Here is a 24,772-nt window from a genome sequence, read left to right as displayed (position 1 = left end):
ACAACATCAGGGCAAGTGGGCCTGGAAGGATTCAGAGAGGCAGAAAAATGGGGGGAACTCCTGGTAATCAGGGGCTTCCCTGGTGGCTCAGATGGTAAAGAATCTGCCTGCAGTGCGGGAGATGGGGTTCAATCCCTGGATCAGGAAAATCCCCTGAAGAAGGGAATGGCTACCCACTCCCATATTCCTGCCTGAAGAATTCCATGGACAGAAGAGCCTGCTGGGCTACAGTTCACAGGATAGCGAAGAGTCAGACACAACTGAGTAACAGCTGATGACCCAAGCTCCATTAGGAAAAGCAGAGAGGGAGAAAAGTACAGGCTGTCTGAGGAGAACCTAGAGACCTGTTCAGCTGTGGGAGGAGACCAGCCGGAAAGGGAGGTTCAAGAATTATCAGTTTCTCAGTTGCCTCTTAGGTGCCAAATATCTACATGTTTATTGTCCATTGCTCCTGGTTTTTCTTCTTACCTAGAAAAGCATAAAATACTTGATTGGCCCAGAGATAGTTTTACTTATTTTTAAAGGCCCAAGGGTGGGGAAAATGCAGTCATAAAATAACAGTAGCGTCCTTGTAGAAAGCAGGAAGGTATCAAAAGAATTCTTAGCAACAAAATGTCCCACGGCCTAGAAGAGATCTTTATCACTGACATAATCACGGGGAGAAACAAGATTTATCTCTATCTTCACAGAAACTGAGATAACTGAGACAAGTTACTTAAACTTCTTCCCTCTGCATGTGTGTAAAGTAAAAACATTTCTTGCACTTCTCTTTGTACTCAACAGACAGTTGTGACAATATTGTGCTGATTTAAGCTCTGTGGTGCAAGGACACACAGTTAAAACCGGGGGGCAGACACTTCAGTTCAGTTCAGTTCAGTCGCTCAGTCGTGCCCGACTCTTTGTGACCCCATGAATCGCAGCACGCCAGGCCTCCCTGTCCATCACCAACTCCCGGAGTTCACATCTTGATTATCTGGGTCGTGAAGATCTTTTTTGTACAGTTCTTCTGTGTATTCTTGCCATCTCTTCTTAATATCTTCTGCTTCTGTTAGGTCCATACCATTTCTGTCCTTTATTGAGCCCATCTTGCATGAAATGTTCCCTTGGTATCTCTAATTTTCTTGAAGAAATCTCTAGTCTTTCCCATTCTGTTGTTTTCCTCTATTTCTTTACATTGATTGCTGAAGAAGGCTTTCTTATCTCTTCTTGCTATTCTTTGGAACTCTGCATTCAGATGCTTATATCTTTCCTTTTCTCCTTTGCTTTTCGCTTCTCTTCTTTTTACAGCTATTTGTAAGGCCTCCCCAGACAGCCATTTTGCTTTTTGCATTTCTTTTCCATGGGGATGGTCTTGATCCCTGTCTCCTGTACAATGTCACGAACCTTATTCCATAGTTCATCAGGCACTCTATCTATTAGATCTAGGCCCTTAAATCTATTTCTCATTTCCACTATATAATCATAAGGGATTTGATTTAGGTCATACCTGAATGGTCTAGTGCTTTCCCCTACTTTCTTCAATTTAAGTCTGAATTTGGCAATAAGGAGTTCATGATCTGAGCCACAGTCAGCTCCTGGTCTTGTTTTTGCTGACTGTATAGAGCTTCTCCATCTTTGGCTGCAAAGAATATAATCAATCTGATTTCGGTGTTGACCATCTGGTGATGTCCATGTATAGAGTCTGGAGAAGGGAATGGCAAACCACTTCAGTATTCTTGCCTTGAGAACCCCATGAACAGTATGAAAAGGCAAAATGATAGGATACTGAAAGAGGTCAGTAGGTGCCCAATATGCTACTGGAGATCAGTGGAGAAATAACTCCAGAAAGAATGAAGGGATGGAGCCAAAGCAAAAACAATACCCAGCTGTGGATGTGACTGGTGATAGAAGCAAGGTCTGATGCTGTAAAGAGCAATATTGCATAGGAACCTGGAATGTCAGGTCCATGAATCAAGGCAAATTGGAAGTGGTCAAACAAGAGATGGCAAGAGTGAATGTCGACGTTCTAGGAATCAGCAAACTAAAATGGACTGGAATGGGTGAATTTAACTCAGATGACCATTATATCTACTACTGCGGGCAAGAATCCCTCAGAAGAAATGGAGTCGCCATCATGGTCAACAAAAGAGTCTGAAACACAGTTGGATGCAACCTCAAAAACGACAGAATGATCTCTGTTCATTTCCAAGGCAAACCATTCAATATCACAGTAATCCAAGTCTATGCCCCAACCAGTAATGCTGAAGAAGCTGAAGTTGAACGGTTCTATGAAGACCTACAAGACCTTTTAGAACTAACACCCAAAAAAGATGTCCTTTTCATTATAGGGGACTGGAATGCAAAAGTAGGAAGTCAAGAAACACCTGGAGTAACAGGCATATTTGGCCTTGGAATACGGAATGAAGCAGGGCAAAGACTAATAGCGTTTTGCCAAGAAAATGCACTGGTCATAACAAACACCCTCTTCCAACAACACAAGAGAAGACTCTATACATGGGCAGACACTTAGTTGCCTGCAACTGACTGCACCTGCCCCAACTAGAGAGATTAGAATATGAAATACATTAGAACTCTGATCTGCAAATAAGACTCTCAGCTTCTACAAGAAGGTCATAGATTTAGCTCCCAGCTTCTTGCATCCAGATCAAAAGAGGAGACATATTCAACCACATGATTTACATTAGGAAAACTGTCAGTTATTCAAGGAAGACAAAGACTGCCAGATATCTAGTTATAAAAGAAACATTTGGCCAATTGCCATAGCGAGTTAAAACAGCAAGATTCATAAGGGGTTGTTTTTAGATTGCGTGGCATCTGATAAAACCCACGATCATCATACCAAAGTTATACTCCAGATCGGTTCCCCGCAGGAATGCCCAAGAGCTCATTTTCTTATGGTGCAGCTTAAAGCAGAGATAAAATCTAGAATCCTAACAGAAGGGCTGTCCTTGAAACAATTCAGTGTATCCATAATCCAAAAACAAACAAAAGAACAATCCTGTGTGACTATAATTTCTTACCACAGTGTTTAGAAAGACTGGGCAACGGGACATTATTATCCATGTCAAGGGTCTGAAGTACAGTATTCTGTATTGTAAAGAGTGACATCTTACTACCAGTAAGTGAGCAGATAATTGCCATGCTTCTGAAAATACCAAGGTACCCGGATATGATATACTGCTTTCTTCAACGCAGAGGTGGCTCAGAGACCAGACACCAAAACCTCCAGAAAATGATCAAGTTTCCCAAAAGAAAAAACCCTGGGGTTCTCTTCCAGACCTTCCCCCGCCCTCTTGCCCCAGTGTCCCTGAAGCCTGGAGGCAGGAGTGGGCGTCTGCCCTCATCTTCTCCCCTCCTGCCTGGCTCCATCCCACACACCAAAGGCCAGCTGAATTCTCCTGTCATTCTCCGGTTCTAACCATGCATCAGCAGCACTCTGATACCTTCCACAGGAACTCCAAACACCTTATGAGACTGGATAAGGCCTGCCTAATCTGGCCCCTGCCCACTCTCGTCTCTAGCCTCTCCTCCTTCCACCATCCCAGACATTCATTCTCCAGCACTAACGAGCCACCCGCCTTTCCTCCAAACCTGTGCCACATTCTCTCTTGCTTCCATGTCCTGGAACTCTGCTGGGAAGCTCCCATTGATTCCACAAGATAAAGGTGCCACGTTTCCTGAACAACAGCGTTAAACCCTTCCCAGGGTGTTTCTTAAAGACAGTGTGCTCTCACCCACTGCAGTTTATTCCAGGTATTTGTTTATATCCCACACTTCACACAGGGACTGGATTTACAGCCTGTCAGTTCAGTTCAGTCACTCAGTCGCGTCCCACTGTTTGAGACCCCATGGACTGCAGCACTCCAGGCTTCCCTGTCCATCACCAACTCCCAGAGCTTACTCAAACTCATGTCCATCAAGTCAGTGATGCCATCCAACCATCTCATCCTCTGTCTGTACAGTCTTACCTGAGGCAAAAATTCCCTGCAGTCAGTGTTACCCCTGGAAAACTCTTAAACAGCCCAAAGTGAGAAACCTACATACTAAGAACAACATGGAAACAAAGACCAAGGAAGGTGTCAAGAGATTGTGCCCACTTCCTGGAGTAGACCCTGGTGGAATTTCCCTTATTATTTTATAGCTGTCTGTTCCTCTGCCTCACCACTCCCATACTCTCCCCCTCATTAACAAGCACTTCTTGTTGAATTTGCACAAGAGAAGTGCACAGCTGACACAGCTCCACTCTAGATGCCCGTCTCCCCACACACACCAGGAAGCACTGTGAGGGCAGGCACTCTCCCTTCTTCAGACTGGTCTCCTGGCCCTAGCATAGTAAGCACTCCATATATGAGCATATATGACAGGAAGGGCTTGGGGCAGGCTGACAGGTAAGTGTGCACACTTATAAGTGAACATGTAGGTTCACTTTTGGAAAAGCTTCCTGCTCACTATTTCCTCTCGGTTGTTTTCAAGAGGAACTTATTAATAAACTAGGACTGAAAAGCACCTATGGCTTTCCTGACGGAAGGCGTGGGGTGGGGATGGAAGCAGAAATGAAGGTGCCTAGCTCTTCCCACAGTGGTTTTAAGAGAAAGGGACTTGTCCCGGGCGTCCCGGCTCCCGGGCAGACCACTCGATGGACATACCCCTCCCAGGCTCCCCCTGGACTCTAGAAAGATGCCACAGTGTGGAAAGAGACATCACAGGCTCACAAAAGAGGCCTAAAAGCTGACCTGGAGGCTCCCTCTCTTTGCCTCCCAGAGACAGAAGTCAGGGACAAATAGATGAGTTACTGTAGCCCTACTCAGCGTGGGAGCGCGTAGCAAAGTTCTACCAGGCGGGCCCTGCAGGCAAGTCTGGCCACCATGTGCAGTGTTTAGATGATTTTCCCTCTCCTGTTCTCTCCCCCTTTATCTTTGTGATCTCCTGCCAAGGCATTTGTAGGACTTTTTCCTAATAAGAAAAAAAAATCTAATTTCTCTAATTCCTGTTTTAAACTTTGAAGGAGCTGTCATGGACCATTCTTCCTATTTCTCATTTTCCGCAGACACCCCCAGACACTATGTCTCCACAGCCTTGATGACCACAGGCCAGGCGTCCTGACCCCAGCCAGCCATGAGCAGGGCCACCTTACCTGTACCCCGTGCTGTTCCTGCCAACCACCAGATGCCTGGGCTGATCCTCACACCTGTAAAGGTTCAAATCGTTCTCAGGCACCAGGTCCACATCGTGGAATATGAAACAGTCCCAAATTTCATCCTTGAGAGCTTCTATATAGCCCACATTCAGGAGTTTGGCGCGATTAAACTTCTTACTTCCAGCCTGTAGATATGGAAATTACAACTTGAAAAGCTCCTAAGACAAGATTTCACACTGTGTCCCTCTTCATTTCACATGCAGGAGTGGGTATTATTCTCTAACGCATAAGAATATACACATGACATGAAAATCTGACACAGTAGACTGAATTAACAATAACAGACCCTTTGTGTTTTTCTTTATGCTTCATACATACTTATATTCCATGACTAAAAGCACCTTAAAATGAAAGACTGCTGTTTAATGGGTTTAGAGTTTGTTTTGCAGGAAAAAAGATTAGTTGAGATCAGTTGCACAATAATATGAATTTACTTAACACTGGGCTGCCGTCTATAGGGTCGCACAGAGTCGGACACGACTGACGCGACTTAGCAGCAGCACTGAACTGTATAATAAAAATGGTTAAGATGGTATATTTTATGTTATGTGTGTTTTATAACAATTTTTTTAAAAAAACCATAGTTATTTAAAGTTTTTACTAATAAAGAAACTCAAAAAATCTTTAAACATACCTTTATTTATTCCATGTAAAACTAAAAAACCTTTCTTATATACTAGTCATGACAAGTAGTATCACTGCCTCACTTGTTTAACTCTCAGCTAATCCCAATCATACCCCATGTAACAGATCTACATTAAGCTCCCCAGAAATATAGCTGGCCAGGAAGGATCAAAAAATCTTAACCTAGGGACTTCTCTGCTGATCTGATGGTTAAAACTCTGAGCTTCCACTGCAGGGGGGTTGGGTTCAATCCCTGGTTAGAGAATTAAGATCCCACATGCCTCACAGTGAGGTCCACAAAAAAAAAAAAAAAAAAAAAGGAAAAGAAATCTTGATATATAAATAGAGAGGTTTACTGCTAATATTCCTAAGCTACTTAAAAGTCTCATGGAATCATTGTGAAAGAATCCTGTTTTAACAGTTAATGGCAGATGCTAATCCTTGCAGTGGCCTGACAGAGGGGATTCATTACCAGGTAAGAAAAGAACATAAATCAACCAGTAACATAATCAAAGCTATAGTATTAAAAAAAATTTACACTAGTAATTTTTTCATGGCTATTTGAATCAAATTCCTTAAGAATAGATTCCAGTTCAATAAACAGTTTATCATAACAAAAGTACAGGCAATTCTCAAAACTCACCACAGCACTTCCCTGAAAAGAATAACATAAAGCATATTTTTCTACTCATAAAAATATTATATGCTGGGGGCTGCTGTCTTGAGTAAGAACTCTGAATGACTAACAGTGTTAAAAACAAAAATAATGACAAGCCAGTGTAACAGTTAATTTTTTTCAAATCCCCACAAAATGGGCATAAATGTAATATATATATATATATCACATCAATTTCTAAGAGCCCCAGTTTATTACAATGTATATACTGCAGAATAACATCTTCTGATCTATCAAAAGTTTTCCTAAGACAAATGTTACCAGTTTTAACCGATATTAGGCATGTAGTTAATTATTTTCCTTGTATTCAATGGAGGAAGAAATGGCAACCCACTCCAGTATTCTTACCTAGAAAATTCCAGGGACAGAGGAGCCTGGTGGGCTACAGTCCATGGGGTCACAAAGAGTCAGACACAACTGAGCACTTGCCTTCATAGCATTTGTAAGGATTTGAGGGGGAATTATTTGGATGGCCCAGCATAATTTTGAAAAGATAGCCATAAAAAAGATATTTAAGTTGATGTCTTATTTTTCTTTCAATATATGTTAAAACAAATAGAGGCATCTTAAATCACCTGCTTCATTTAGAGCAAAACTCTTTAAAAGCAGCCTACACTTATACTTACTGTGTTCCTACTAACTCAAGCTTCTGGAAGTCACAAAACTGAATCAAAAAAGTGAAAACTAAACGTAATGTTTTATGTAATAGATAGTGGCAAAGTTAAAGGCAGAAAGGTAGAGAGAGTTATAGAATTTCATGGTGATTAGCACACAGCAGTCGACTCCTCTGTCTAGATCCCCATCAAAGAGCCAAGCTCAATAATAAAGCACAGTTCTAACATCTCACCGTGTAATGCAGAGCAAACGCAGAAGGCAATGTAAGGTCAATACCAGGGGAATATCTCAGGGCAGTCAATGGCTAACATGGAAGAGCTCACAAAAGAAAACAGGCTTCCTCCAGAGGTTCAATAAAGAGCCAGTCAAATTTCCCAGCACTTATCCCATTATTCCAAACTCTGGGACACGAAACTCCTTTACTCCTTTCAAGGACAAATCAGTTAAGAGACCTCACCTTTGATGATGGTTAGACGCTCTTTTACCCAAGACAGACAAACAGCCACAAAGAGAGGGGAGTCTGGAGGGCAGAGGCCTCGTCCACCCCCCCAGACTCACCTGGTGGATGACGTAGATGCCGTAGTCCAGCTGCTGCCTCTGCAAGAAGGGGTGAAGGTGCTCCAGCAGGTACAGCAGGTGCTTCTCCCTATGCCGGTGAGGGATGAGGATGGCAACTCGCTGCAAAGCCCTGCACTCCTCAGGGCGATACCGGCCTCTGTGCACCTTGGGGTTCTTTGCCTGGACTTCCTCCAGAGTGAGGTCTGGCTTGAACACGAGTTTGGTCTGGCCTTCTACAATAAACACAGGACACAGGAACTAACAGGGGTAAGCTTATCACATGTTGATGGGCTTGCAGGAGCCAGTACTTTGAACACTGCCTGGCACACCATAAGCACTATTGTAAAGCCTCCTTTGGTCACAAAATATAATCACAGAACCACAGAATCTATGACTCAGGTTATTGGCTGCAGAAAAAAAGCAAATGACATACAAAAGTAGTCCCCTGTGGCAGAGGAACCAGTTCTGGTTCTATGATTCATTCGTACTAGGAAATATACTCTGTCCTGATGACCCTGGTGAAGAGCAGAGATCAGGGGCAGACTAAATAACTTCAAATTTGCTCTAATCTCTTTTCCTTCTCAAAATTCCAAAGGGGGAGAAAAAAAATAACAGGAAGCCTCACCCTTGGAATGAATGAATACATGAATGAATAAATAAATCCAACTTTTTGGTTGTCATTAAAAAAAATTCCAAAGGAGGGTGAAGTCTCCTAAAAATCAAGGGCATTCCAGGACTTCCCTGGTGGTCCGGTGGTTAAGAGTCCACTTGCCAATGCAGGGGTTCGACAACTAGATTAGGAAGATTCCACAGAGGCAACTAAGCCCATAGGCTACAACTACTGAAGCCCGTGCGCCTAGAGCCCACGTTCTGCAACAAGAGAAGCCATCACAGTGAGAAGCCCTCACGCTGCAACTAGAGAGCAGGTCCCTGTTTGCTGCAACTAGAGAAAGCCTGCATGCAGCAACAAAGACCCAGAACAGCCAAAAATAATTTTTTTTAAATTAAAAGCATTCCATGGAATCAAGCTCATGGACAAGACCCTTTTCCCTAAGGTCCTTCCCTAAGCTCTTGAGAGCTCTACTAACTCCCTGAAGGTAAAACAGTGAAAGGCAACAGAAACTAGCCTCCCTCCCTAACTCAACAATAACAGGTATGTGCAACACTGTAAGAACCCTCCCACTGTTTCACAAGACAGATATCCCCAATGGGGCATCTGCTCAGCAAGTCTGGACACAGCCTGACTGGATGAAACCCAAGACCATTCACGGCAACCAATCTCACACAGAGCTTTAAAGAGACAGCTGAAGGCACTGACCCTCTCCTCAGCTCTGAATGAACAGGAAATACTGACTGGTAAGGGAGGAGGCAGAGCTCTGGTTAGGGAACAGAGCCACACATTTTAACACTCCTCGTATCCTGGTCAGGCTATAAAATCTCAAGATGCTTGCAACTGCACTACCCTCTTCTGAGCAAAGCAGTCGCCCGCTTTTCCTGTGTATGTCACTGTGCCTCGCTCCATGTGACCTTCCTCTACCCCGGCCATGGCTGCTTAAACCAGGCGCTAGTGTCTGTGACATGGCCAAAAGGCAATTGCACCAAGAGCAGGTAACTGCTTCCAGCCACCTAGAGAAAATAACTGACCTACAAGACCTTTTCAGAAGGGTCTGCACATGAGACAGGGTCAGCAGGCAGTAATGCCCTAAAAACAAATAGTAAGAAAAGCAGTTATAAGGAAAAGCAAGCTACCAGAGCTGCTGGGAGACGATGGGATGGATGGCCGCTGCGATGTTTTCCTACGTAGCCTGTTCATAAATCCCATCATCTGGGCTAACTGGACCATGTCCCAGTTCCTGGCCCCTGAGAGAACACCAAGCAACAGGTTCAATGAAAACCAGTCCCCCTGGCCACTCTCTCATGGTCACAACTTTCATCTTGGGTACCTGGTTCCATTTGCTCTAGCATTCTCCCTTAGCGCCCCCATGATATTCTCTCAAGTTCTGTCCCCCACTGGATCACTAAGGGTCTATCCTGATTCACTACTACTGCATCAACCTCTGGATCCATACGTGTTATTATGTCACTGCCCATCTGTTTCCATGAATGTATTTGTTGCTTAAGTATGTTGAGAGGATTTTGAACAAGGGGCATGATGCAGTCAGATCTGTGTTTCAATAACTCATTTTCCCATCTCAACTTGCGTGATCTGTGAGCAGAATGACTGCCCTCAATCAGGAAAAACGTTTTGGCTTTTCCATGACTGAGTAAAGGGAAGCAGCATGCCAGTATGAGCACAGTATGAGTCTGCAAGTCACTCAAGAGAAGGGTCTACTGGTTTTGTGTAACTAAGTGCAATGAGCCTCTGAAGAGCCCGAGACTGGCCCCTGGAGTGCTAAGTGGGTGTGTGCAGAGCTACACCTCTGAAAAACCAGGGGGCAGTTCTGAACTTCACAGAGCTAGAAAGGATCACCCGGCCTTCATCCTGACTGCACACTGTCCCCTGGGAAAGAAAGTCAAACATGAAGCAGTACACTGACCAACACAACAGAAACAAAGGCAAGCACACAGGGAGCCTGACGTTAACTCTGGGACAGTCCCAGAAAACTTTCTGGGAGAGAAGAATCTAAACCACACATCTGATGACTAAACACGATTCTGCCAGACCCACATGGGTTGAGGAAAGGCCTTCTGGAAAGACACTCCGAGGATTATCTGGAGAACCACAAGGCCTTCAATGTTCTAGAGAGGTCTGATAGAACCTGTGTGGGTTAGACAGAATGTTGCCGTGGAGTTTTTCCTAATTAATGTGCTTCCTAAGACCAACTTACTGTTCATTTAAAGTGAAAGGCAAGGCATTAGAGGAGAATCAACACATACGACATATTTAAGAAATAAACTAAGACAACACTGAAAAAGTACTACCCTGTCCCTTGACTCCATACTTAGGGCCAAGGGGATGGTAACAGATGTGACACGAGTGGAAGCTTGGATGTGCTGGCATTTCTTCACCCGTGTTCTGTGGATGCCAGGAGAATATGTCCAGGTTAGCCTGCTGATCCGGGAGGATGAGAAACACACGGAGCAGAGCCACCAGCCTAGGGCAACTGACCCCCAGCTCATCACACGTGCCTACTGACATGGCTGCTCAGATTTCTGCGGCTGGATGATCAAACTGGGGATATTCATATAATAAATATAATATGTCCACAATATGAATACAGCTCACAAACATAACGTTGAGCAACAGAAGCCAGACCTAAAAGAGTACATAGCGTATGTACTCTATGCAGTACATACTATGTTTCCAATTACCTACAGTTTCAAAAACAGGAAAAATCTAATGCCTGGTGTTATAAACTTGGAATAAGGGTAGTGACAGAAAGAAGCATGGGAGCTTCTGGGGTTCTGGGAAGAGTCCATTTCTTAATTTATGTCCTGGTTCCACAGGTATGTTCATTTTGTGAATCTTGAATGTACACTTCTGAAATGTGCTTTTCAGTACATTTGTTGTATTTAAATAAAAAGTGTATGTACTACTTGTAAAAAAGGAAAAACAAATACTTACTGAGGTGTGGAGACACAGAAGGGCAACTGTCAAGTCTTGCTTTTTCCACAAATGCTTCATCCGTCACAGTTCCTTTCTTCCCTAAAATGATACCCTTGCTCAAACTAGCCACGAGATCCTTTGCTTTAGGAATCTCTTGAATAGCACCCACAAAGTAGTTACTGGTGGCCCACCCAACCACTGTCAGGCATAAGGTAAAAAGCAACAGCAATCGGAATTTGTAGGAAAGGTGGAAAGTCACGTTGAAGTTCATGTCTTTGATTATGTGAGCAATAGGTATCTCTCGGCCTCCACTGCAGGCAGGAAGCTTCAAGTTCAGCTATTCCAGTCTGCAAACTTGATGACAACTGTGCGATGCCTGTTTTTGTTTGGGCGTTCTGCTCCAACAATCCCTGAAATGCAATCACAAAGACATGCTGTTTCAGATGGAAATCCTAACCTGAGATAATACTCACCAGCACACACTGAAAACCTGTCCCCAACCAATCTTGACTATAACAGTAATGGGAGTTCTCCAGTGAGAGCTTAAAGATCAGAAAACCAGAGATTTTGGAGGTAGAAGGTTCCAGCTGTCATTCACTCCAGACGTCACACAGGTGGAGAAGGCAAAGGAGAGCCGATCATTGCCTCCTCAGTTCTGAGCTGGCACAGCCCCAAGTTCAAGGGTTTTTCAGTTATAAATGTTATAGCCACACTAAGGCACAGGGCACACCCCAACAGGTGGGGAAAAGGGCAGAGGACACAAAAGGATGCCAACACAGGATGCAAGAATCTGCAAGAATAACAGACTACAGCACAGTGTTCCAGATCTGGGGTTTGGGTTTAGACAGAAAGTATGACCCATCACTTCACTGGGCCTTGGTCTCCTTACCTGTAAAATGGGGATAAAAACTGTACCTTCCTAGAGAGGTTATTGAGGGACTGGATGACCTAACACATTAATACAAAAAGTGTTAGCCCACGTCCTGACGCACAGTGCATGCATACATGCTCGGTCGCTTCAGTCGCGTCCAATTCTTTGCGACCCCGTGGACTGCAGTCCACCAGGCTCCTCTGTTCATTGGATTCTCCAGGCAAGAATACTGGGGTAGGTAGGCATGCCCTCCTCCAGGGGATCTTCCCGACTCAGGGATCATACCTGCATCTCTCATATCTCCTGCACTGGCAGGCAGGCTCTTCACCATTATGCCACCTGAAGCACCCACCAAGTGGTAACTGTCACTGCTGTTATATTATTTACATTAATGACTCTAGACTAGGGATGACCTACAGGATGACCACTGGGCTGCCAGAATCACCACTCTGCTGTGCTGCATTTCTGTCAGGATGAAATTGCCATCCTCATTTCATACTTCAATTGCATGTACTAGGATAGTATGAGAGATGGCTATGCTCTTAGTAACTAACAAAAATTCAGTTTCTGAGGCCACCTAGTTGAGGGCCCTCCCTGGACCATGGTAACTACACTAAGGTGATGAAAGCTACTTGGCAAGGCCCCACATCTTCTCTGCATTACCAAAACCACGTCTCTTCTCAAATTCTAAATGTGTCATTGTAAGAGTGTGGAAAAATGCTAAAGCGAGGATGCTGATAATCTCCACAGCAAACCTATTCTCAATTAAATGGAAAGAATAGAGACCAAACTATATTCCCCGCCAAAATAACACAAAAACATGTATGATTAAATCCTAAGTAATAAAAAGAAAAACAGAAAATAAAGTCTATCTGTGCATATGATTACCACTAAAATGACAGAAATAAGAAAACTCTATGAAGAAATAGAACCAAAAGCTAGCAATGATTCTATTAGAAATATGGGATTAGCCAAGGGTGTTTTTTTTTCCTTTTTCCTTTCATTTTTGGAAAAGTATAACACACTTCTGTCTTTTTGTAATGAAAATAAATTTGATTCTTTAAATGAGATGTGGGGATGTGGTAATTTACTGTGAAAAATAAAACAACCCTAGCAACTCTCAAGACAGCCTCATACTTACTAAAGGGTAGTATCCCCAAATTTCAGCCTAGATGAGTTTGAGGGAAACCTAGGAAGCATTCTTCTCTAGACTCAATGTTATAAATGGAGGTTAGGTTCCTGGATCAAACCACAAAAGAGAAGATCTGACCCAGGAAGCAATTAAACAGTATGGCCTGTGCTTAGGGTCTTGTGAAGGCATCACAAGTAAATGCTGAAGGCAGTAATAACTCATTAGAAGATTAATCATTAAAAAGAGGAGTGATTCACTTGTGCATTTATTCTGTGCCATGTTCTAGGAATATTAACTTACTTATTTCTCAACTTTGTGAGTTTAGAATTATTCAGTTCAGTTCAGTTCAGTCGCTCAGTCGTGTCTGACTCTTTGCGACCCCATGAATCGCAGCACGCCAGGCCTCTCTGTCCATCACCAACTCCCGGAGTTCACTCAGACTCATGTCCATCGAGTCAGTGATGCCATCCAGCCATCTCATCCTCTGTCGTCCCCTTCTCCTCCTGCCCCCAATCCCTCCCAGCATCAGAGTCTTTTCCAATGAGTCAACTCTTCGCATGAGGTGGCCAAAGTATTGGAGTTTCAGCTTCAGCATCATTCCTTCCAAAGAAATCCCAGGGCTGATCTCCTTCAGAATGGACTGGTTGGATCTCCTTGCAGTCCAAGGAACTCTCAAGAGTCTTCTCCAACACCACAGTTCAAAAGCATCAATTCTTCGGCAGTCAGCCTTCTTCACAGTCCAACTCTCACATCCATACATGACCACAGGAAAAACCATAGCCTTGACTAGACGGACCTTTGTTGGCAAAGTAATGTCTCTGCTTTTGAATATGCTATCTAGGTTGGTCATAACTTTCCTTCCAAGTCTCCTCATTTTATAGAGGAGAAAACAAAGGTTTAGAGATTACGGAACTTGCCAGAGACCACGCAACTATTAATAGTAAGCGGTGGAGCTGGGGTATGAGCCCAGTGTTCATCTCCAAAGCCTGGGCTTCTGCCACACCCTTCACACGAATGTTGCTATCTCTTTCCTCCTCTTGGTACCTGGCTGTGTCCAGCACAAACCCTTGAAATACGCAGCTTTCTACCTCTCCCCTCCTGTCCCTTTCTTTGGGACTGTCTTTTGATATTGTTTCCTGGAGGTCTGTTTCCTTCCCTCCAGGTAACAGTAAGTCTGCAGGTTCCTGGAGCCAGACTGTCTCACAGACTTAACAGCAGAAGGCTTGAATTGCTAGGACTGGCAATCATTTTTTATAAAATCTCAATCTTGGAAAACTTAGGGAACATTGTTTGTCTAAGAGCTGCTATGCTTATAGAGGAATGGTGTTTCAATAGAGATCTGCCCAGCCTGCTTATCAGCTAAGTGATTGAAGGCAAATACTCTTACCACATTTCCATTTCCTCAGCTACAAAACAATAATAAAAAATTAACTTATCTTACAACACTGCTGTAAGAATTTAATGAGATGATGCATCAGTCAGACCTAGCACATTCTCACAGACAAATAAATAGTTATTGACTCTGATTCAAAAGCAGAGACATTACTTTGCCAACAAAGGTTCGTCTAGTCAAGGCTATGGTTTTTCCAGTGGTCATGTATGGATGTGAGAGTTGGACTGTGAAGAAGGCCGAGTGCCGAAGAATTGATGCTTTTGAACTGTGGTGTTGGAGAAGACTCTTGAGAGTCCCTTGGACTGCAAGGAGATCCAACCAGTCCATTCTGAAGGAGATCAGCCCTGGGATTTCTTTGGAAGGAATGATGCTAAAGCTGAAACTCCAGTACTTTGGCCACCTCATGTGAAGAGCTGACTCATTGGAAAAGACTCTGATGCTGGGAGGGATTGGGGGCAGGAGGAGAAGGGGACGACAGAGGATGAGATGGCTGGATGGCATCACTGACTCGATGGACGTGAGTCTGAGTGAACTCTGGGAGTTGGTGATGGACAGAGAGGCCTGGCGTGCTGCGATTCATGGGGTCGCAAAGAGTTGGACACGACTGATCGATTGATTTGATCTGATCTGACTCTGATTACCAATGTGATTCACACTCAAATTTTATCAGAACGCTAACCAAGAAAATGTTATCTCTGGAATTACATATTGAAATCCATATTGAATCATTTCATTTTCTATTTCTCTGTTATTTCCTATTTTCTTTCAATGAGTATATACTAAGTAAGTAAGTGAAGTCGCTCAGTCGTGTCCAACTCTTTGCGACCCCATGGACAGTAGTAGCCTGCACCAGGCTCCTCCATCCATAGGATTTTCTAGACAAGAGTACTGGAGTGGGTTGCCATTTCCTTCTCCAGGGAATCTTCCCAACCCAGGGATAGTATATACTACTTTTATAATTTTTTTTTTTTAATGATTTTTTTTAAAGAAAGTCCGTTTTAGGGCAAGTCATTCCTGGTTGGTGTTTGAGAAAATGTCATCAGATTGGAGTTACCTGTAAAAATATTTAAATAAAGAAGAGTCCCTGAACTCTCCCTAAAATGAGTTTTCTCTTTTAATTAAGGCTATCTTAAAGTGACAGGAGGATCATAGTTATAGAGAACAAATTCAGGTAATGTGAAAGAAGTTATTTTAGGGCAAGTCTCACCACCCTTTTCCTTCTTAGGTCTGCCCTAGAGTTAGCTCAAAATGATGATGTTCTCATAATTTTGCTCTTTCTCCTCTCAATTTAACCAGTCTTTTCTGAGCATCTGCTATTTTCAGGCACAGTGCTAGGCACCAAAGGAATTAAGATATAGTCCTTGTACTCAAGAGTTTATTTCCAACCCTTCCTTAGATTTTAATGTCTGCAATTCGTTTTCAAATATGCCACCCCAACCCTGAAAATGGGGAAAAAGATTAAATAAGACTAGCAAAATATTGAAAAGTATTGAGTAAGGTGACAGGTACCTGAGAGTTTCATTTTCTTTTTCACCCTACTTTTTTGAAGCCTTGGAATTTTCCATTAAAAAAAAAAATCTAGCACAGAAGACAAGCTATAACAAAGGGCAAATCAGCATAAATGCTAAGTATCATTATCATTCTTAGAGAATCTCTACATGCACACATTTTTATAGCACCATGGGAGACCAGGGGAAGATACCAAGTGTCACTCCATAAATACTCACTAAGCACTTATGCACCCAGAGAGAGGGGTGTGGTTTTCACTCAGCAGCCAAGAACACTAAAATCAGCATTCCAGTGTCTCTAAATCCACCTGGTAATCCTGCACACACAGGATGTCTAGAGTTGGAAAAATGTGGCACCAGGCACACGGTCCTACTCCTTTGAGGTTCTCTGGGATAGCACCAACAGAAAGGCCAACATTTCGCTACTCCTGTTACTCCTGCAGAGTTCCTCAGAGCAGACTATTTCCGCACGTATTGTCCTTTCACACGTACTTTCCTCGGAATTAAAGCTCCTTTACCATATTTAGCATATTGAAAAGCAGAGACATTACTTTGCCAACAAGGGTCCGTCTAGTCAAGGCTATGGTTTTTCCAGTGGTCATGTATGGATGTGAGAGTTGGACTGTGAAGAAAGCTGAGCGCCGAAGAACTGATGCTTTTGAACTGTGGTATTGGAGAAGACTCTTGAGAGTCCCTTGGACTGCAAGGAGATCCAACCAGTCCATTCTAATTGAGATCAGCCCTGGGAGTTCTTTGGAAGGAATGATGCTAAAGCTGAAACTCCAGTACTTTGGCCACCTCATGTGAAGAGCTGACTCATTGGAAAAGACTCTGATGCTGGGAGGGATTGGGGACAGGAGGAAAAGGGGACGACAGAGGATGAAATGGCTGGATGGCATCACCAACTCGATGGATGTGAGTTTGAGTGAACTCCGGGAGATGGTAATGGACAGGGAGGCCTGGCGTGCTGCGATTCATGGGGTCACAAAGAGTCGGACAGGACTGAGTGACTGAACTGAACTGAACCTGGCTTTTCAGTGATCATTGCCCAGACCCTAAACAAGCAATGGTTCTGTTAAAATTAATGAAGAGAAACCTAACTGAAGTGGAATTGGGAGGCCAGAAGGGGAGATATAGATCACATCAAAACAGACTTCTTGCAACTCTGGCAGGAAGTGTTGCAACTTTACTACCACTAGCAGGAAAAGGAAGCTTTTCTCCTACTCTGGCAACACCTCAGCCAATGAGAGACTGTCACAACTGTCACAACTGAGCCAATGAAAAGCCACCATACTTCAAACTCCCAGTTTCGTCCAATGAACTTTTTTTTCAATAACAGCCCCTCCCAATTTCCCCCTCTACTCTATAAAAGAGTTTCCTTTCCTTTGCTTTACCAGACTTGCATGTGGTTTGACAGTTGCATGTTCCAAACTGCAATTCTTTACTGCTCCTGAATAAACCCATTTTGCTTGTAAAGTAACTGGCTGTTTTATTGGCAAGGGAAGGATAGAAATGATTAACAGCCATTTACACGTACAGGTCACTTAAACTCAGACTGAGCTCCTAATGGCCAAAACTGGAAGCATCTGAGCAAGAAAATAATGATATTGTATTTTAATCCACAGAATAAAATGAATATCCATTAGTACATACTGATACAAATGATCAAATAAATAAACGGGAAAAGGCAGCTCTTTCCTACAATAAACTTTCAATTAATAAAGAAGCAGGAAATGGGGGGGGTGGGAATCACCATTAGGCAAACATCATTGTAAATAATTGTGGTAGACAAGATCCCCCAGTTGGTGCTAAAATTAGTAGGTAAAAATTTGAGGACAAACAGAGTTTACGTTGTCTCAAAGTATCTCCTCTCAAATAATATAGTCAAAGCTGTGGTTTTTCTAGTAGTCATTGACAGATGTGAGAGTTGGACCATAAACAAGACTGAACACCAAAGAATTGATGCTTTTGAACTGTGATGCTAGAGAAAACTCTTTAAAGTACCTTGGGCTGCAAGGAGATCAAACCAATCAATCCTAAAGGAAATCAACCCTGAATATTCATTGGCAGGACTGATGCTGAAGCTCCAATACTTTGGCCACCTGATGGGAAGAGCCAACTCATTGGAAAAGACCCTGATGCTGAGAAAGACTGGGGGCAGGAGAAGGGGATGACAGAAGATGAGATGGTTGGGTGACATCACCGACTCAATGGGCATGAGTTCAAGGAAGCTCCAGGGGATAGTGAAGGACAGGGAAGCCTGGCATGCTGCAGTCCATGGGGTCGCAAAGAGTCAGACAAGACTGAGTGACTAAAAAACAAACAACAAAGGGAAAGAGTAACTTTACAGTGAAGAAACCTAGCAGATATCACCTTAACTAATGATCAAGGTTAACATCATCAGTGATGAATTGCACTCTACCAAATAACTAATCACTACTTTTCTACAAAATACCTTCATTCTACAAAACAACTGGTACTCTTTAAAAGAGTCAAGATAATGAAGAATAAGGCAAAACTGAGGAATTACTTAGACTGAAAGAGACTAAGGGGAAATAACTAAATGCAAGGTAGGATCCTCGACAGCATATGGAAACAGAAAAAAAAATCATTGGCAGGAAAACTGATGAAATTCAAATAAAGTCTATAGTCAACAGTATTGATAACTGAACAATGGCTATGTAAAGGGCCAATATAGGGGAAGTTGAGTGAATTCTCTGTACAATATTATCAACTTTTCTCTAAGTCTAAAATTAATTACAACTAGAGCTAAAAACTCAAAGGCTGTGTATAATCCAAGTCAACATACAGCAGTAAGGTTAACTTAATTCTCAAGGAGAATCACTATTTCTTTATATTCCTAGTGCCTCACACTGACCTGACACATAATAGGTGCTAAATTTGGTAAATAATGAATGACTTTCTAGGATACACTAGTTGAAACGCTTAAGGACAATTATCCCCAACTACTACTAAAATAAATGTGATAATAGTATAAAAGGAGAATAAATAAAGATTAATAAAGAAGGGGGAAATTTAACTGGGCATAAAATTCTATTTAGAGAAGATTTTTAAAACTGCAAAAGGCTCACCCCCATGCTAGCTCCCTTTGGTTTACTAACACCAATGCTTTTCTAAGGGTAGAGGCCCTATCTCTAAAAAATGACACTGTCTCAGTCATGCCTACCACCTTTTGCTCCTCTACCACTGACTTTTCAAAAGCAGTACGTCTCTTTTCTGATTCTAGGAGGAGATGCTGTTTAGCCTGCCACTTCCTCCCTGATCCCATGGAGCACACCAGAGCAGTGTCCCTGCCTCCTGGGCAAGAGGGGCCTGATGGTGCGGTACCACCTATTTTACAAGGGTTGGCATGAAACAGTCAGGAAACAGGAAATAAATTCAACCGGGAAAGGACTGAAATTGTTTCATTTAGTCTATGTTATGCAGCAGAAAGAAAAGAATTTCCAGTGGGGGATTTTAGCGGAGGCTCGCCGTGTATTTGTGTGTCATTCTCAGCTATCCCAGAGAATGCTACAGTGGGGTCAGCTGAAGTTCCCTTTCTGCCATTATTAGAAGCACATCAATGAGAGGCTGAAGGTCTGAGGTAATGGAAAAAACAAGGGTTTTGAAGCCACGAAAGCTAATTCAAATCTGGTTACCAGATGCATGAATGGCGCTGGGCAAGTGACCTAAAGCTGAGTCTGTTTTGCCATTTATTTTAAAAACATTTTCCAACGTGTGATTTCAAGAGTGCCTATATCAAATGCAGAGAGAAATATGTTAAGATTGCAGATTCCTGGGCCCTGCTCCAGAGCTAATGGATTAGAACACCTGGGCCTGGGACTCAGGAAAATGAATTTTTAACAAGCTCCCCAGGTGATTCTTATACGCATTAAAGTTTGAGAACCGATGAAATAAGAGATTGGACCTGTAATGCAATAGATCTTCAGAAACATTCCATTTTCCTTCTGGTGAGGCAAAGCAGTAAGAAGATATGTGAAAAGAAGATGTTTAAAATGTATTTGAATAGCTTTCGACTCTATCATTTAGAAAATCATTCTAAGAAATAATCAGGTAAACCATGATACTCAAACCAACATTACTTAAAACCACCAAAAATTCAAAAGAATCAAAATGCTAACAATAGGGACAACAGACAGGCAGAAATTGCTCGGTAGTGTCCGACTCTTTGCAACCCCACAGACTGTCGTCCATTAGGCTCCTCTGTCCCTGGGATTCTCCAGGCAAGAATACTAGAAAGTGAAAGTGAAGTCGCTCAGTTGTGTCCGACTCTGCAACCATGGACTATAGCCTACCAGGCTCCTCCATCCATGGGATTTTCCAAGCAAGAATACTAAAGTGGGCTGCCATTTCCTTTTCCAGGGAATCTTATCAACCCAAGCATAAAACCTGGGTCTCCAGCATTGCAGGCAGATTCTTTACCATCTGAGCCACCAGGGAAGCTGATTGAATTAATTACAATACCTACATATGATGCCACACATGCTTTCCTTAAAATGGCACTTAAAAATTTAACTACACAGGAAAATACTCATGATAGCTAAGAGAAAAAAAAACAGAACATAAAAATGTATGTAGAATACAATCCACATTATGCTATGTATGTGTGGTATACATGCCTTTTATATACAAAATGTCAGAAAGAATTACTGGTGACTGTCTCTTAATAATAGATTAGAGAAATATTGTTTATTCACAATCTATTTTTTAAAAAATAGGGTTATAATCAGAAATGAGGTTTTTTTTTTCCGATGACTGTATAGTTTTCCTTTAAAATATATTAAAATTTAGAGATGACACAATAGACAGGGATTATAATTTACCTAACTTTTGTAGCAATTTTGGAGAAGGCAATGGCCCCCACTCCAGTACTCTTGCCTGGAAAATCCCATGGACAGAGGAGCCTGGTAGGCTGCAGTCCATGGGGTCGCTAAGAGTCCGACACGACTGAGCGACTTCACTTTCACTTTTTACTTTCATGCATTGGAGAAGGAAATGCCAACCCACTCCAGTGTTCTTGCCTGGAAAATCCAGGGACGGGGGAGCCTGGTGGGCTGCCGTCTATGGGGTCGCACATAGTCGGACACAACTGAAGTGACTCAGCAGCAGCAGCAGTAGCAATTTATTAACATAACTGGTAAGGAAATCTGTTCTAAAGAGGCCTCAATGAGCCCAAATCCTAAAAAACTTCAGAAGGGGTCAAATAATTTCCCATGCCAGAGAACTCTGTGATCTCTCTCTGAAATTCCTATTCCTAGGCTCCATCCCCAAGAGATCTTTATTTCCAAGGCCCAAGGTGGGGCCAGGTAATCAATATTTTGGGTTTGAGAAACCATTGTTCATTGATGGCTTTTTTTTAAAAAAAGAGAGAAGAAAACCACAACTGACTTGCTTTGAATGTTTCCACTTTGAATTAAAGATCTTCAAAGAAACAGTTCTCAAGTCTTGCATGCATTTCTGGAAAAAAAAAACACAATTAACAGCTCAGTTTAAACTAGATACCAAAAGCTTATTCTATCAAGTGGCACCTAAAATATACTGAGTTAGTTTTATTGCCCTCTGCAACATTGTGTAGTCAAACAGTTCAGTACTGCTCTTTAACAGATGTTTTGAATCAGATTAAAAATGCACGCTGAAGGGAAGCAAGATATGCCACACCAAAATAGGCCACTTTGACATACTGATTATTTTGACTTAAAGTTACTTAACAGCCAGTGTAAGGACACTTTACCCTTTTTTCTTCCCCTAAAAGCGGAAATATATCCCATGTGAAAGGTGCCTTTTCTATACCAGGAGGGCACCACATCAGGCATCCTTATTATCAGAGATAAGAATGCAAGGTGGAGAGCTCAGTACAATAAACCTTAATACTTTTTCATTAATTTACTACCCCAAACCCAACTTCTTTGTCTTATCAATTCTTCACATATGTGGTGTTTCTTTGTCTAAAAGATAATAAAGGCTGCCTGCTTTGGTTACGTCTTTGAGCCTCATATTTTTAAGGGATCCCACTGGCATGAAATTAAATTTGGTTGTCTCCTGTTAATTTGCTGTATGTTAATCCAATTTAATTATTTGTCTGGCCAAAGAACCTAGAAGGGGGCAAGAAGTTTTTCTCCCCTACAACACAAACAGGCACATGAAAACTTTGCACTTTCATAGGGTTTAAAGGCCAACCCGGCTCTAGAAAATAAAATTCCAAAAGGAAAACTATGGTCCTATTAAGCATTATCTCCTTCCCCAGAGTGATATTCCAGCACTCCAGCCCCACTGTTCAGCCTGGGTGTCTAGGAGCGCCCTCCGCCCCTCTTTTTAAGCCCACTTTCTCAGCCTGGACACTGAATCTTAGTCATCTCTATCCGAGATTCCTTGACTTTGTCGCATCCTCAATGTTATTTTTCTTTTTTAACAGACATTTAGAAATTAAACAAACAACACCCCCAACCTTCAAAGGACTGTGTTCTTCCTGCTCCCTTGCATCACCCAACGGCTGTGCCCCGGCCGCCTCCACGTCTTCATCATTCACCCACTCTTGAACACCATGCAATCCAGCACACGCCCACGCTATTGATAACTGCTCTCCCGAGGCCACCAACCCAAAGGCCTTTCCTCAGTCCCCATCCTCATGGGCTTTGGATCAACAGACAGTGTATGGACTCAGAGCCAGACTAAGCGTAGAGAGCTGATACACTTTACCATCCAGTCGATCCTCACCACTCGCCGGCCCCTCCCTGCAGGCCACAGGCTGGGATCAGTGGGTGGGTTTCCCAGCAGAAACCCTGGGGAAAGAGAGCTGCAAGGAGGAAGGGACGTCTTCACGCTGATGCTCCCCGCACGGACGGAGGTGCTGGCGGCGACCCCGGAACCGTGACGCGGGGCCTCGGGGGATGACCCCTGGATTCCTACCTGGCAGCACCTCGCTTGGCCATCCCTCCGGCAGCAGAGGGAGCGCCGCAGTGGTGCCTTCACCTGAGCTGGTGCCTCCCGCCGGGCTCGGCCTCCGCAGGCCCCCTGCCCGGCCGCGCCGCCCGGGAGGAGGCAGGACGGCCCTCCGAGGCCCGGCCCGCGCGCGCCTAGCCGCAACCCGGGGACCGACCCGCCCTGCCGCCCGGCAATGCCCACACGGCGCCAGTCGCCCTCCGCGTGAAACCCTGCGTCCCGGGCACCGGCGGAGGGGAGGCCCCACGAACTCACCCCAGACGCCGCGGCGACGAGGACAGCCCGGAGAAAGCGGAGACGCGGAGCAGCTGCCGTGGGGACCGCCCCCGCCGCCGGGAGGAGGCTCCACTCGCCTGCTCCGCCCCCGCCCGCGTCGGGAGTCGCTACGGCCAGGCCCCGGGCGGGTCTGCGCGGTCCTCCGGTGGGCGGGCCTGACGGATGCCAGCCCTCCAGCCCCTACCCTCGGTCTCCTCCCCGCCCCGCTGCCCGCGGCGACCGAAGGGGAAGCTGGAGGGAAAAGGACCCCTTGTTCTTCGGGTGATCTTAATAAAGCCCTGTGCCAGTAATGCGCGAGGGTCTGGGCACTTCCCAAATTACATCCTCGTAAATATTCACAAAGCTTTGGGAAGGAGATAGGAACTTGTCCATTTTCCGGAGTAGAAAACTGAGGTTTTACAAGTTAATAAATTTACCTTACATCACCCCGTGTTAAGCCGCTGTAGTCGTGCCCGACTCTTTGCGACCCCATGGACTGTAGCCCTCTAGGCTCCTCTGCTCATGGGATTCTCCAGGCAAGAATACTGGAGTGTGTTGCCATTTCCTTCTCCAGGGGATCTTCCTGATCCAGGGATAGAACCCGTGTTTCTTTAATCTCCTGCATTGGCAGGCGTGTTCTTTAATACTAGCACCACCCCAGCTGCACAATGTACCAAGGTAATTGACTTCCTCATTTCACAGGATTATTGAGAATATTAACAAGTTGTGAGAAAACCAAATTTCTTCAAAGATATCATTACAAAAAGCCAAGCAGAATCATATTTATACTAAAGATTAGAGTGGAAAATCATTAAAGTGGGTTCTGCTTAGGCAGGGAAGATAGCAGACTAGATTCTCCAAGTCACCCTTCTACTGATGGGGAAGTAAATGTCTCCAAGAACCACCCCACCCCAAAAGGAACAAACCATGGTAAGAAAAAGGCTTCCCAGGTGGCGCTGGTGGGGAAGAACTCAACTGACAATGCAGCAGACAAAAGAGATGTCTGGATCGGGAAAATCCCCTGCAGGAGGGCATGGCAATCCACTCCAGGAGATGGGAATACCAGACCCCTTGACCTGTCTCTTGAGAAATCTGTATGCAGGTCAGGAAGCAATAGTTAGAACTGGACATGGAACAATAGACTGATTCCAAATAGGAAAAGGAGTACATAAAGGCTGTATATTGTCACCCTGCTTATTTAACTTATATAAAGAGTACATCATGAGAAACGCCGGGCTGAATGAAGCACAAGCTGGAATCAAGATTGCTGGGAGAAATATCAATAAGCTCAGACACCCAGATGACACCACCCTTATGGCAGAAAGTGAAGAAGAACTAAAGAGCCTCTTGATGAAAGTGAAAGAGGAGTGTGAAAAAGTTGGTTTAAAGCTCAACATTCAGAAAACAAAGATCACGGTATCCGGTCCCATCATTTC

General features: G+C 43.7%; 1 protein-coding gene across 7 annotated transcripts in view; it reads right to left on the bottom strand.

Annotated features, from left to right (window-relative positions):
• Positions 1 to 23,387, bottom strand: part of B4GALT4 (beta-1,4-galactosyltransferase 4) — a 30,836-nt gene extending 7,449 nt beyond the window's left edge. For 2 of the 7 annotated variants that reach the window (XR_015165168.1, XM_086404803.1), the window contains exons 1-5: positions 23,337 to 23,387; positions 21,531 to 21,599; positions 11,236 to 11,627; positions 7,671 to 7,903; positions 5,135 to 5,322 (exon numbers count right to left, since the gene is read on the bottom strand). Coding sequence is in view for 4 of the 7 variants with exons in the window: in XM_086404803.1 (XP_086260929.1) it covers positions 5,135 to 5,322; positions 7,671 to 7,903; positions 11,236 to 11,488 (674 nt within the window). In the remaining 3 variants the exon portion in view is untranslated. Of the gene's footprint in view, positions 1 to 5,134; positions 5,323 to 7,670; positions 7,904 to 11,235; positions 11,628 to 21,530; positions 21,600 to 22,838; positions 22,983 to 23,048 lie in introns of those variants that run through there. The other 5 variants (XR_015165169.1, XM_086404812.1, XR_015165173.1 and 2 more) reach the window with 3 other exon arrangements.
• Positions 23,388 to 24,772: the final 1,385 nt, after the last annotated feature.

Source organism: Bos grunniens, chromosome 1 (assembly GCF_055505025.1).
Source record: "Bos grunniens cultivar Pamir isolate PY7600 chromosome 1, Bosgru_T2T1.0, whole genome shotgun sequence".
Lineage (NCBI taxonomy): Eukaryota > Metazoa > Chordata > Mammalia > Artiodactyla > Bovidae > Bos > Bos grunniens.
This window is presented reverse-complemented; position numbering and strand designations above follow the sequence as displayed.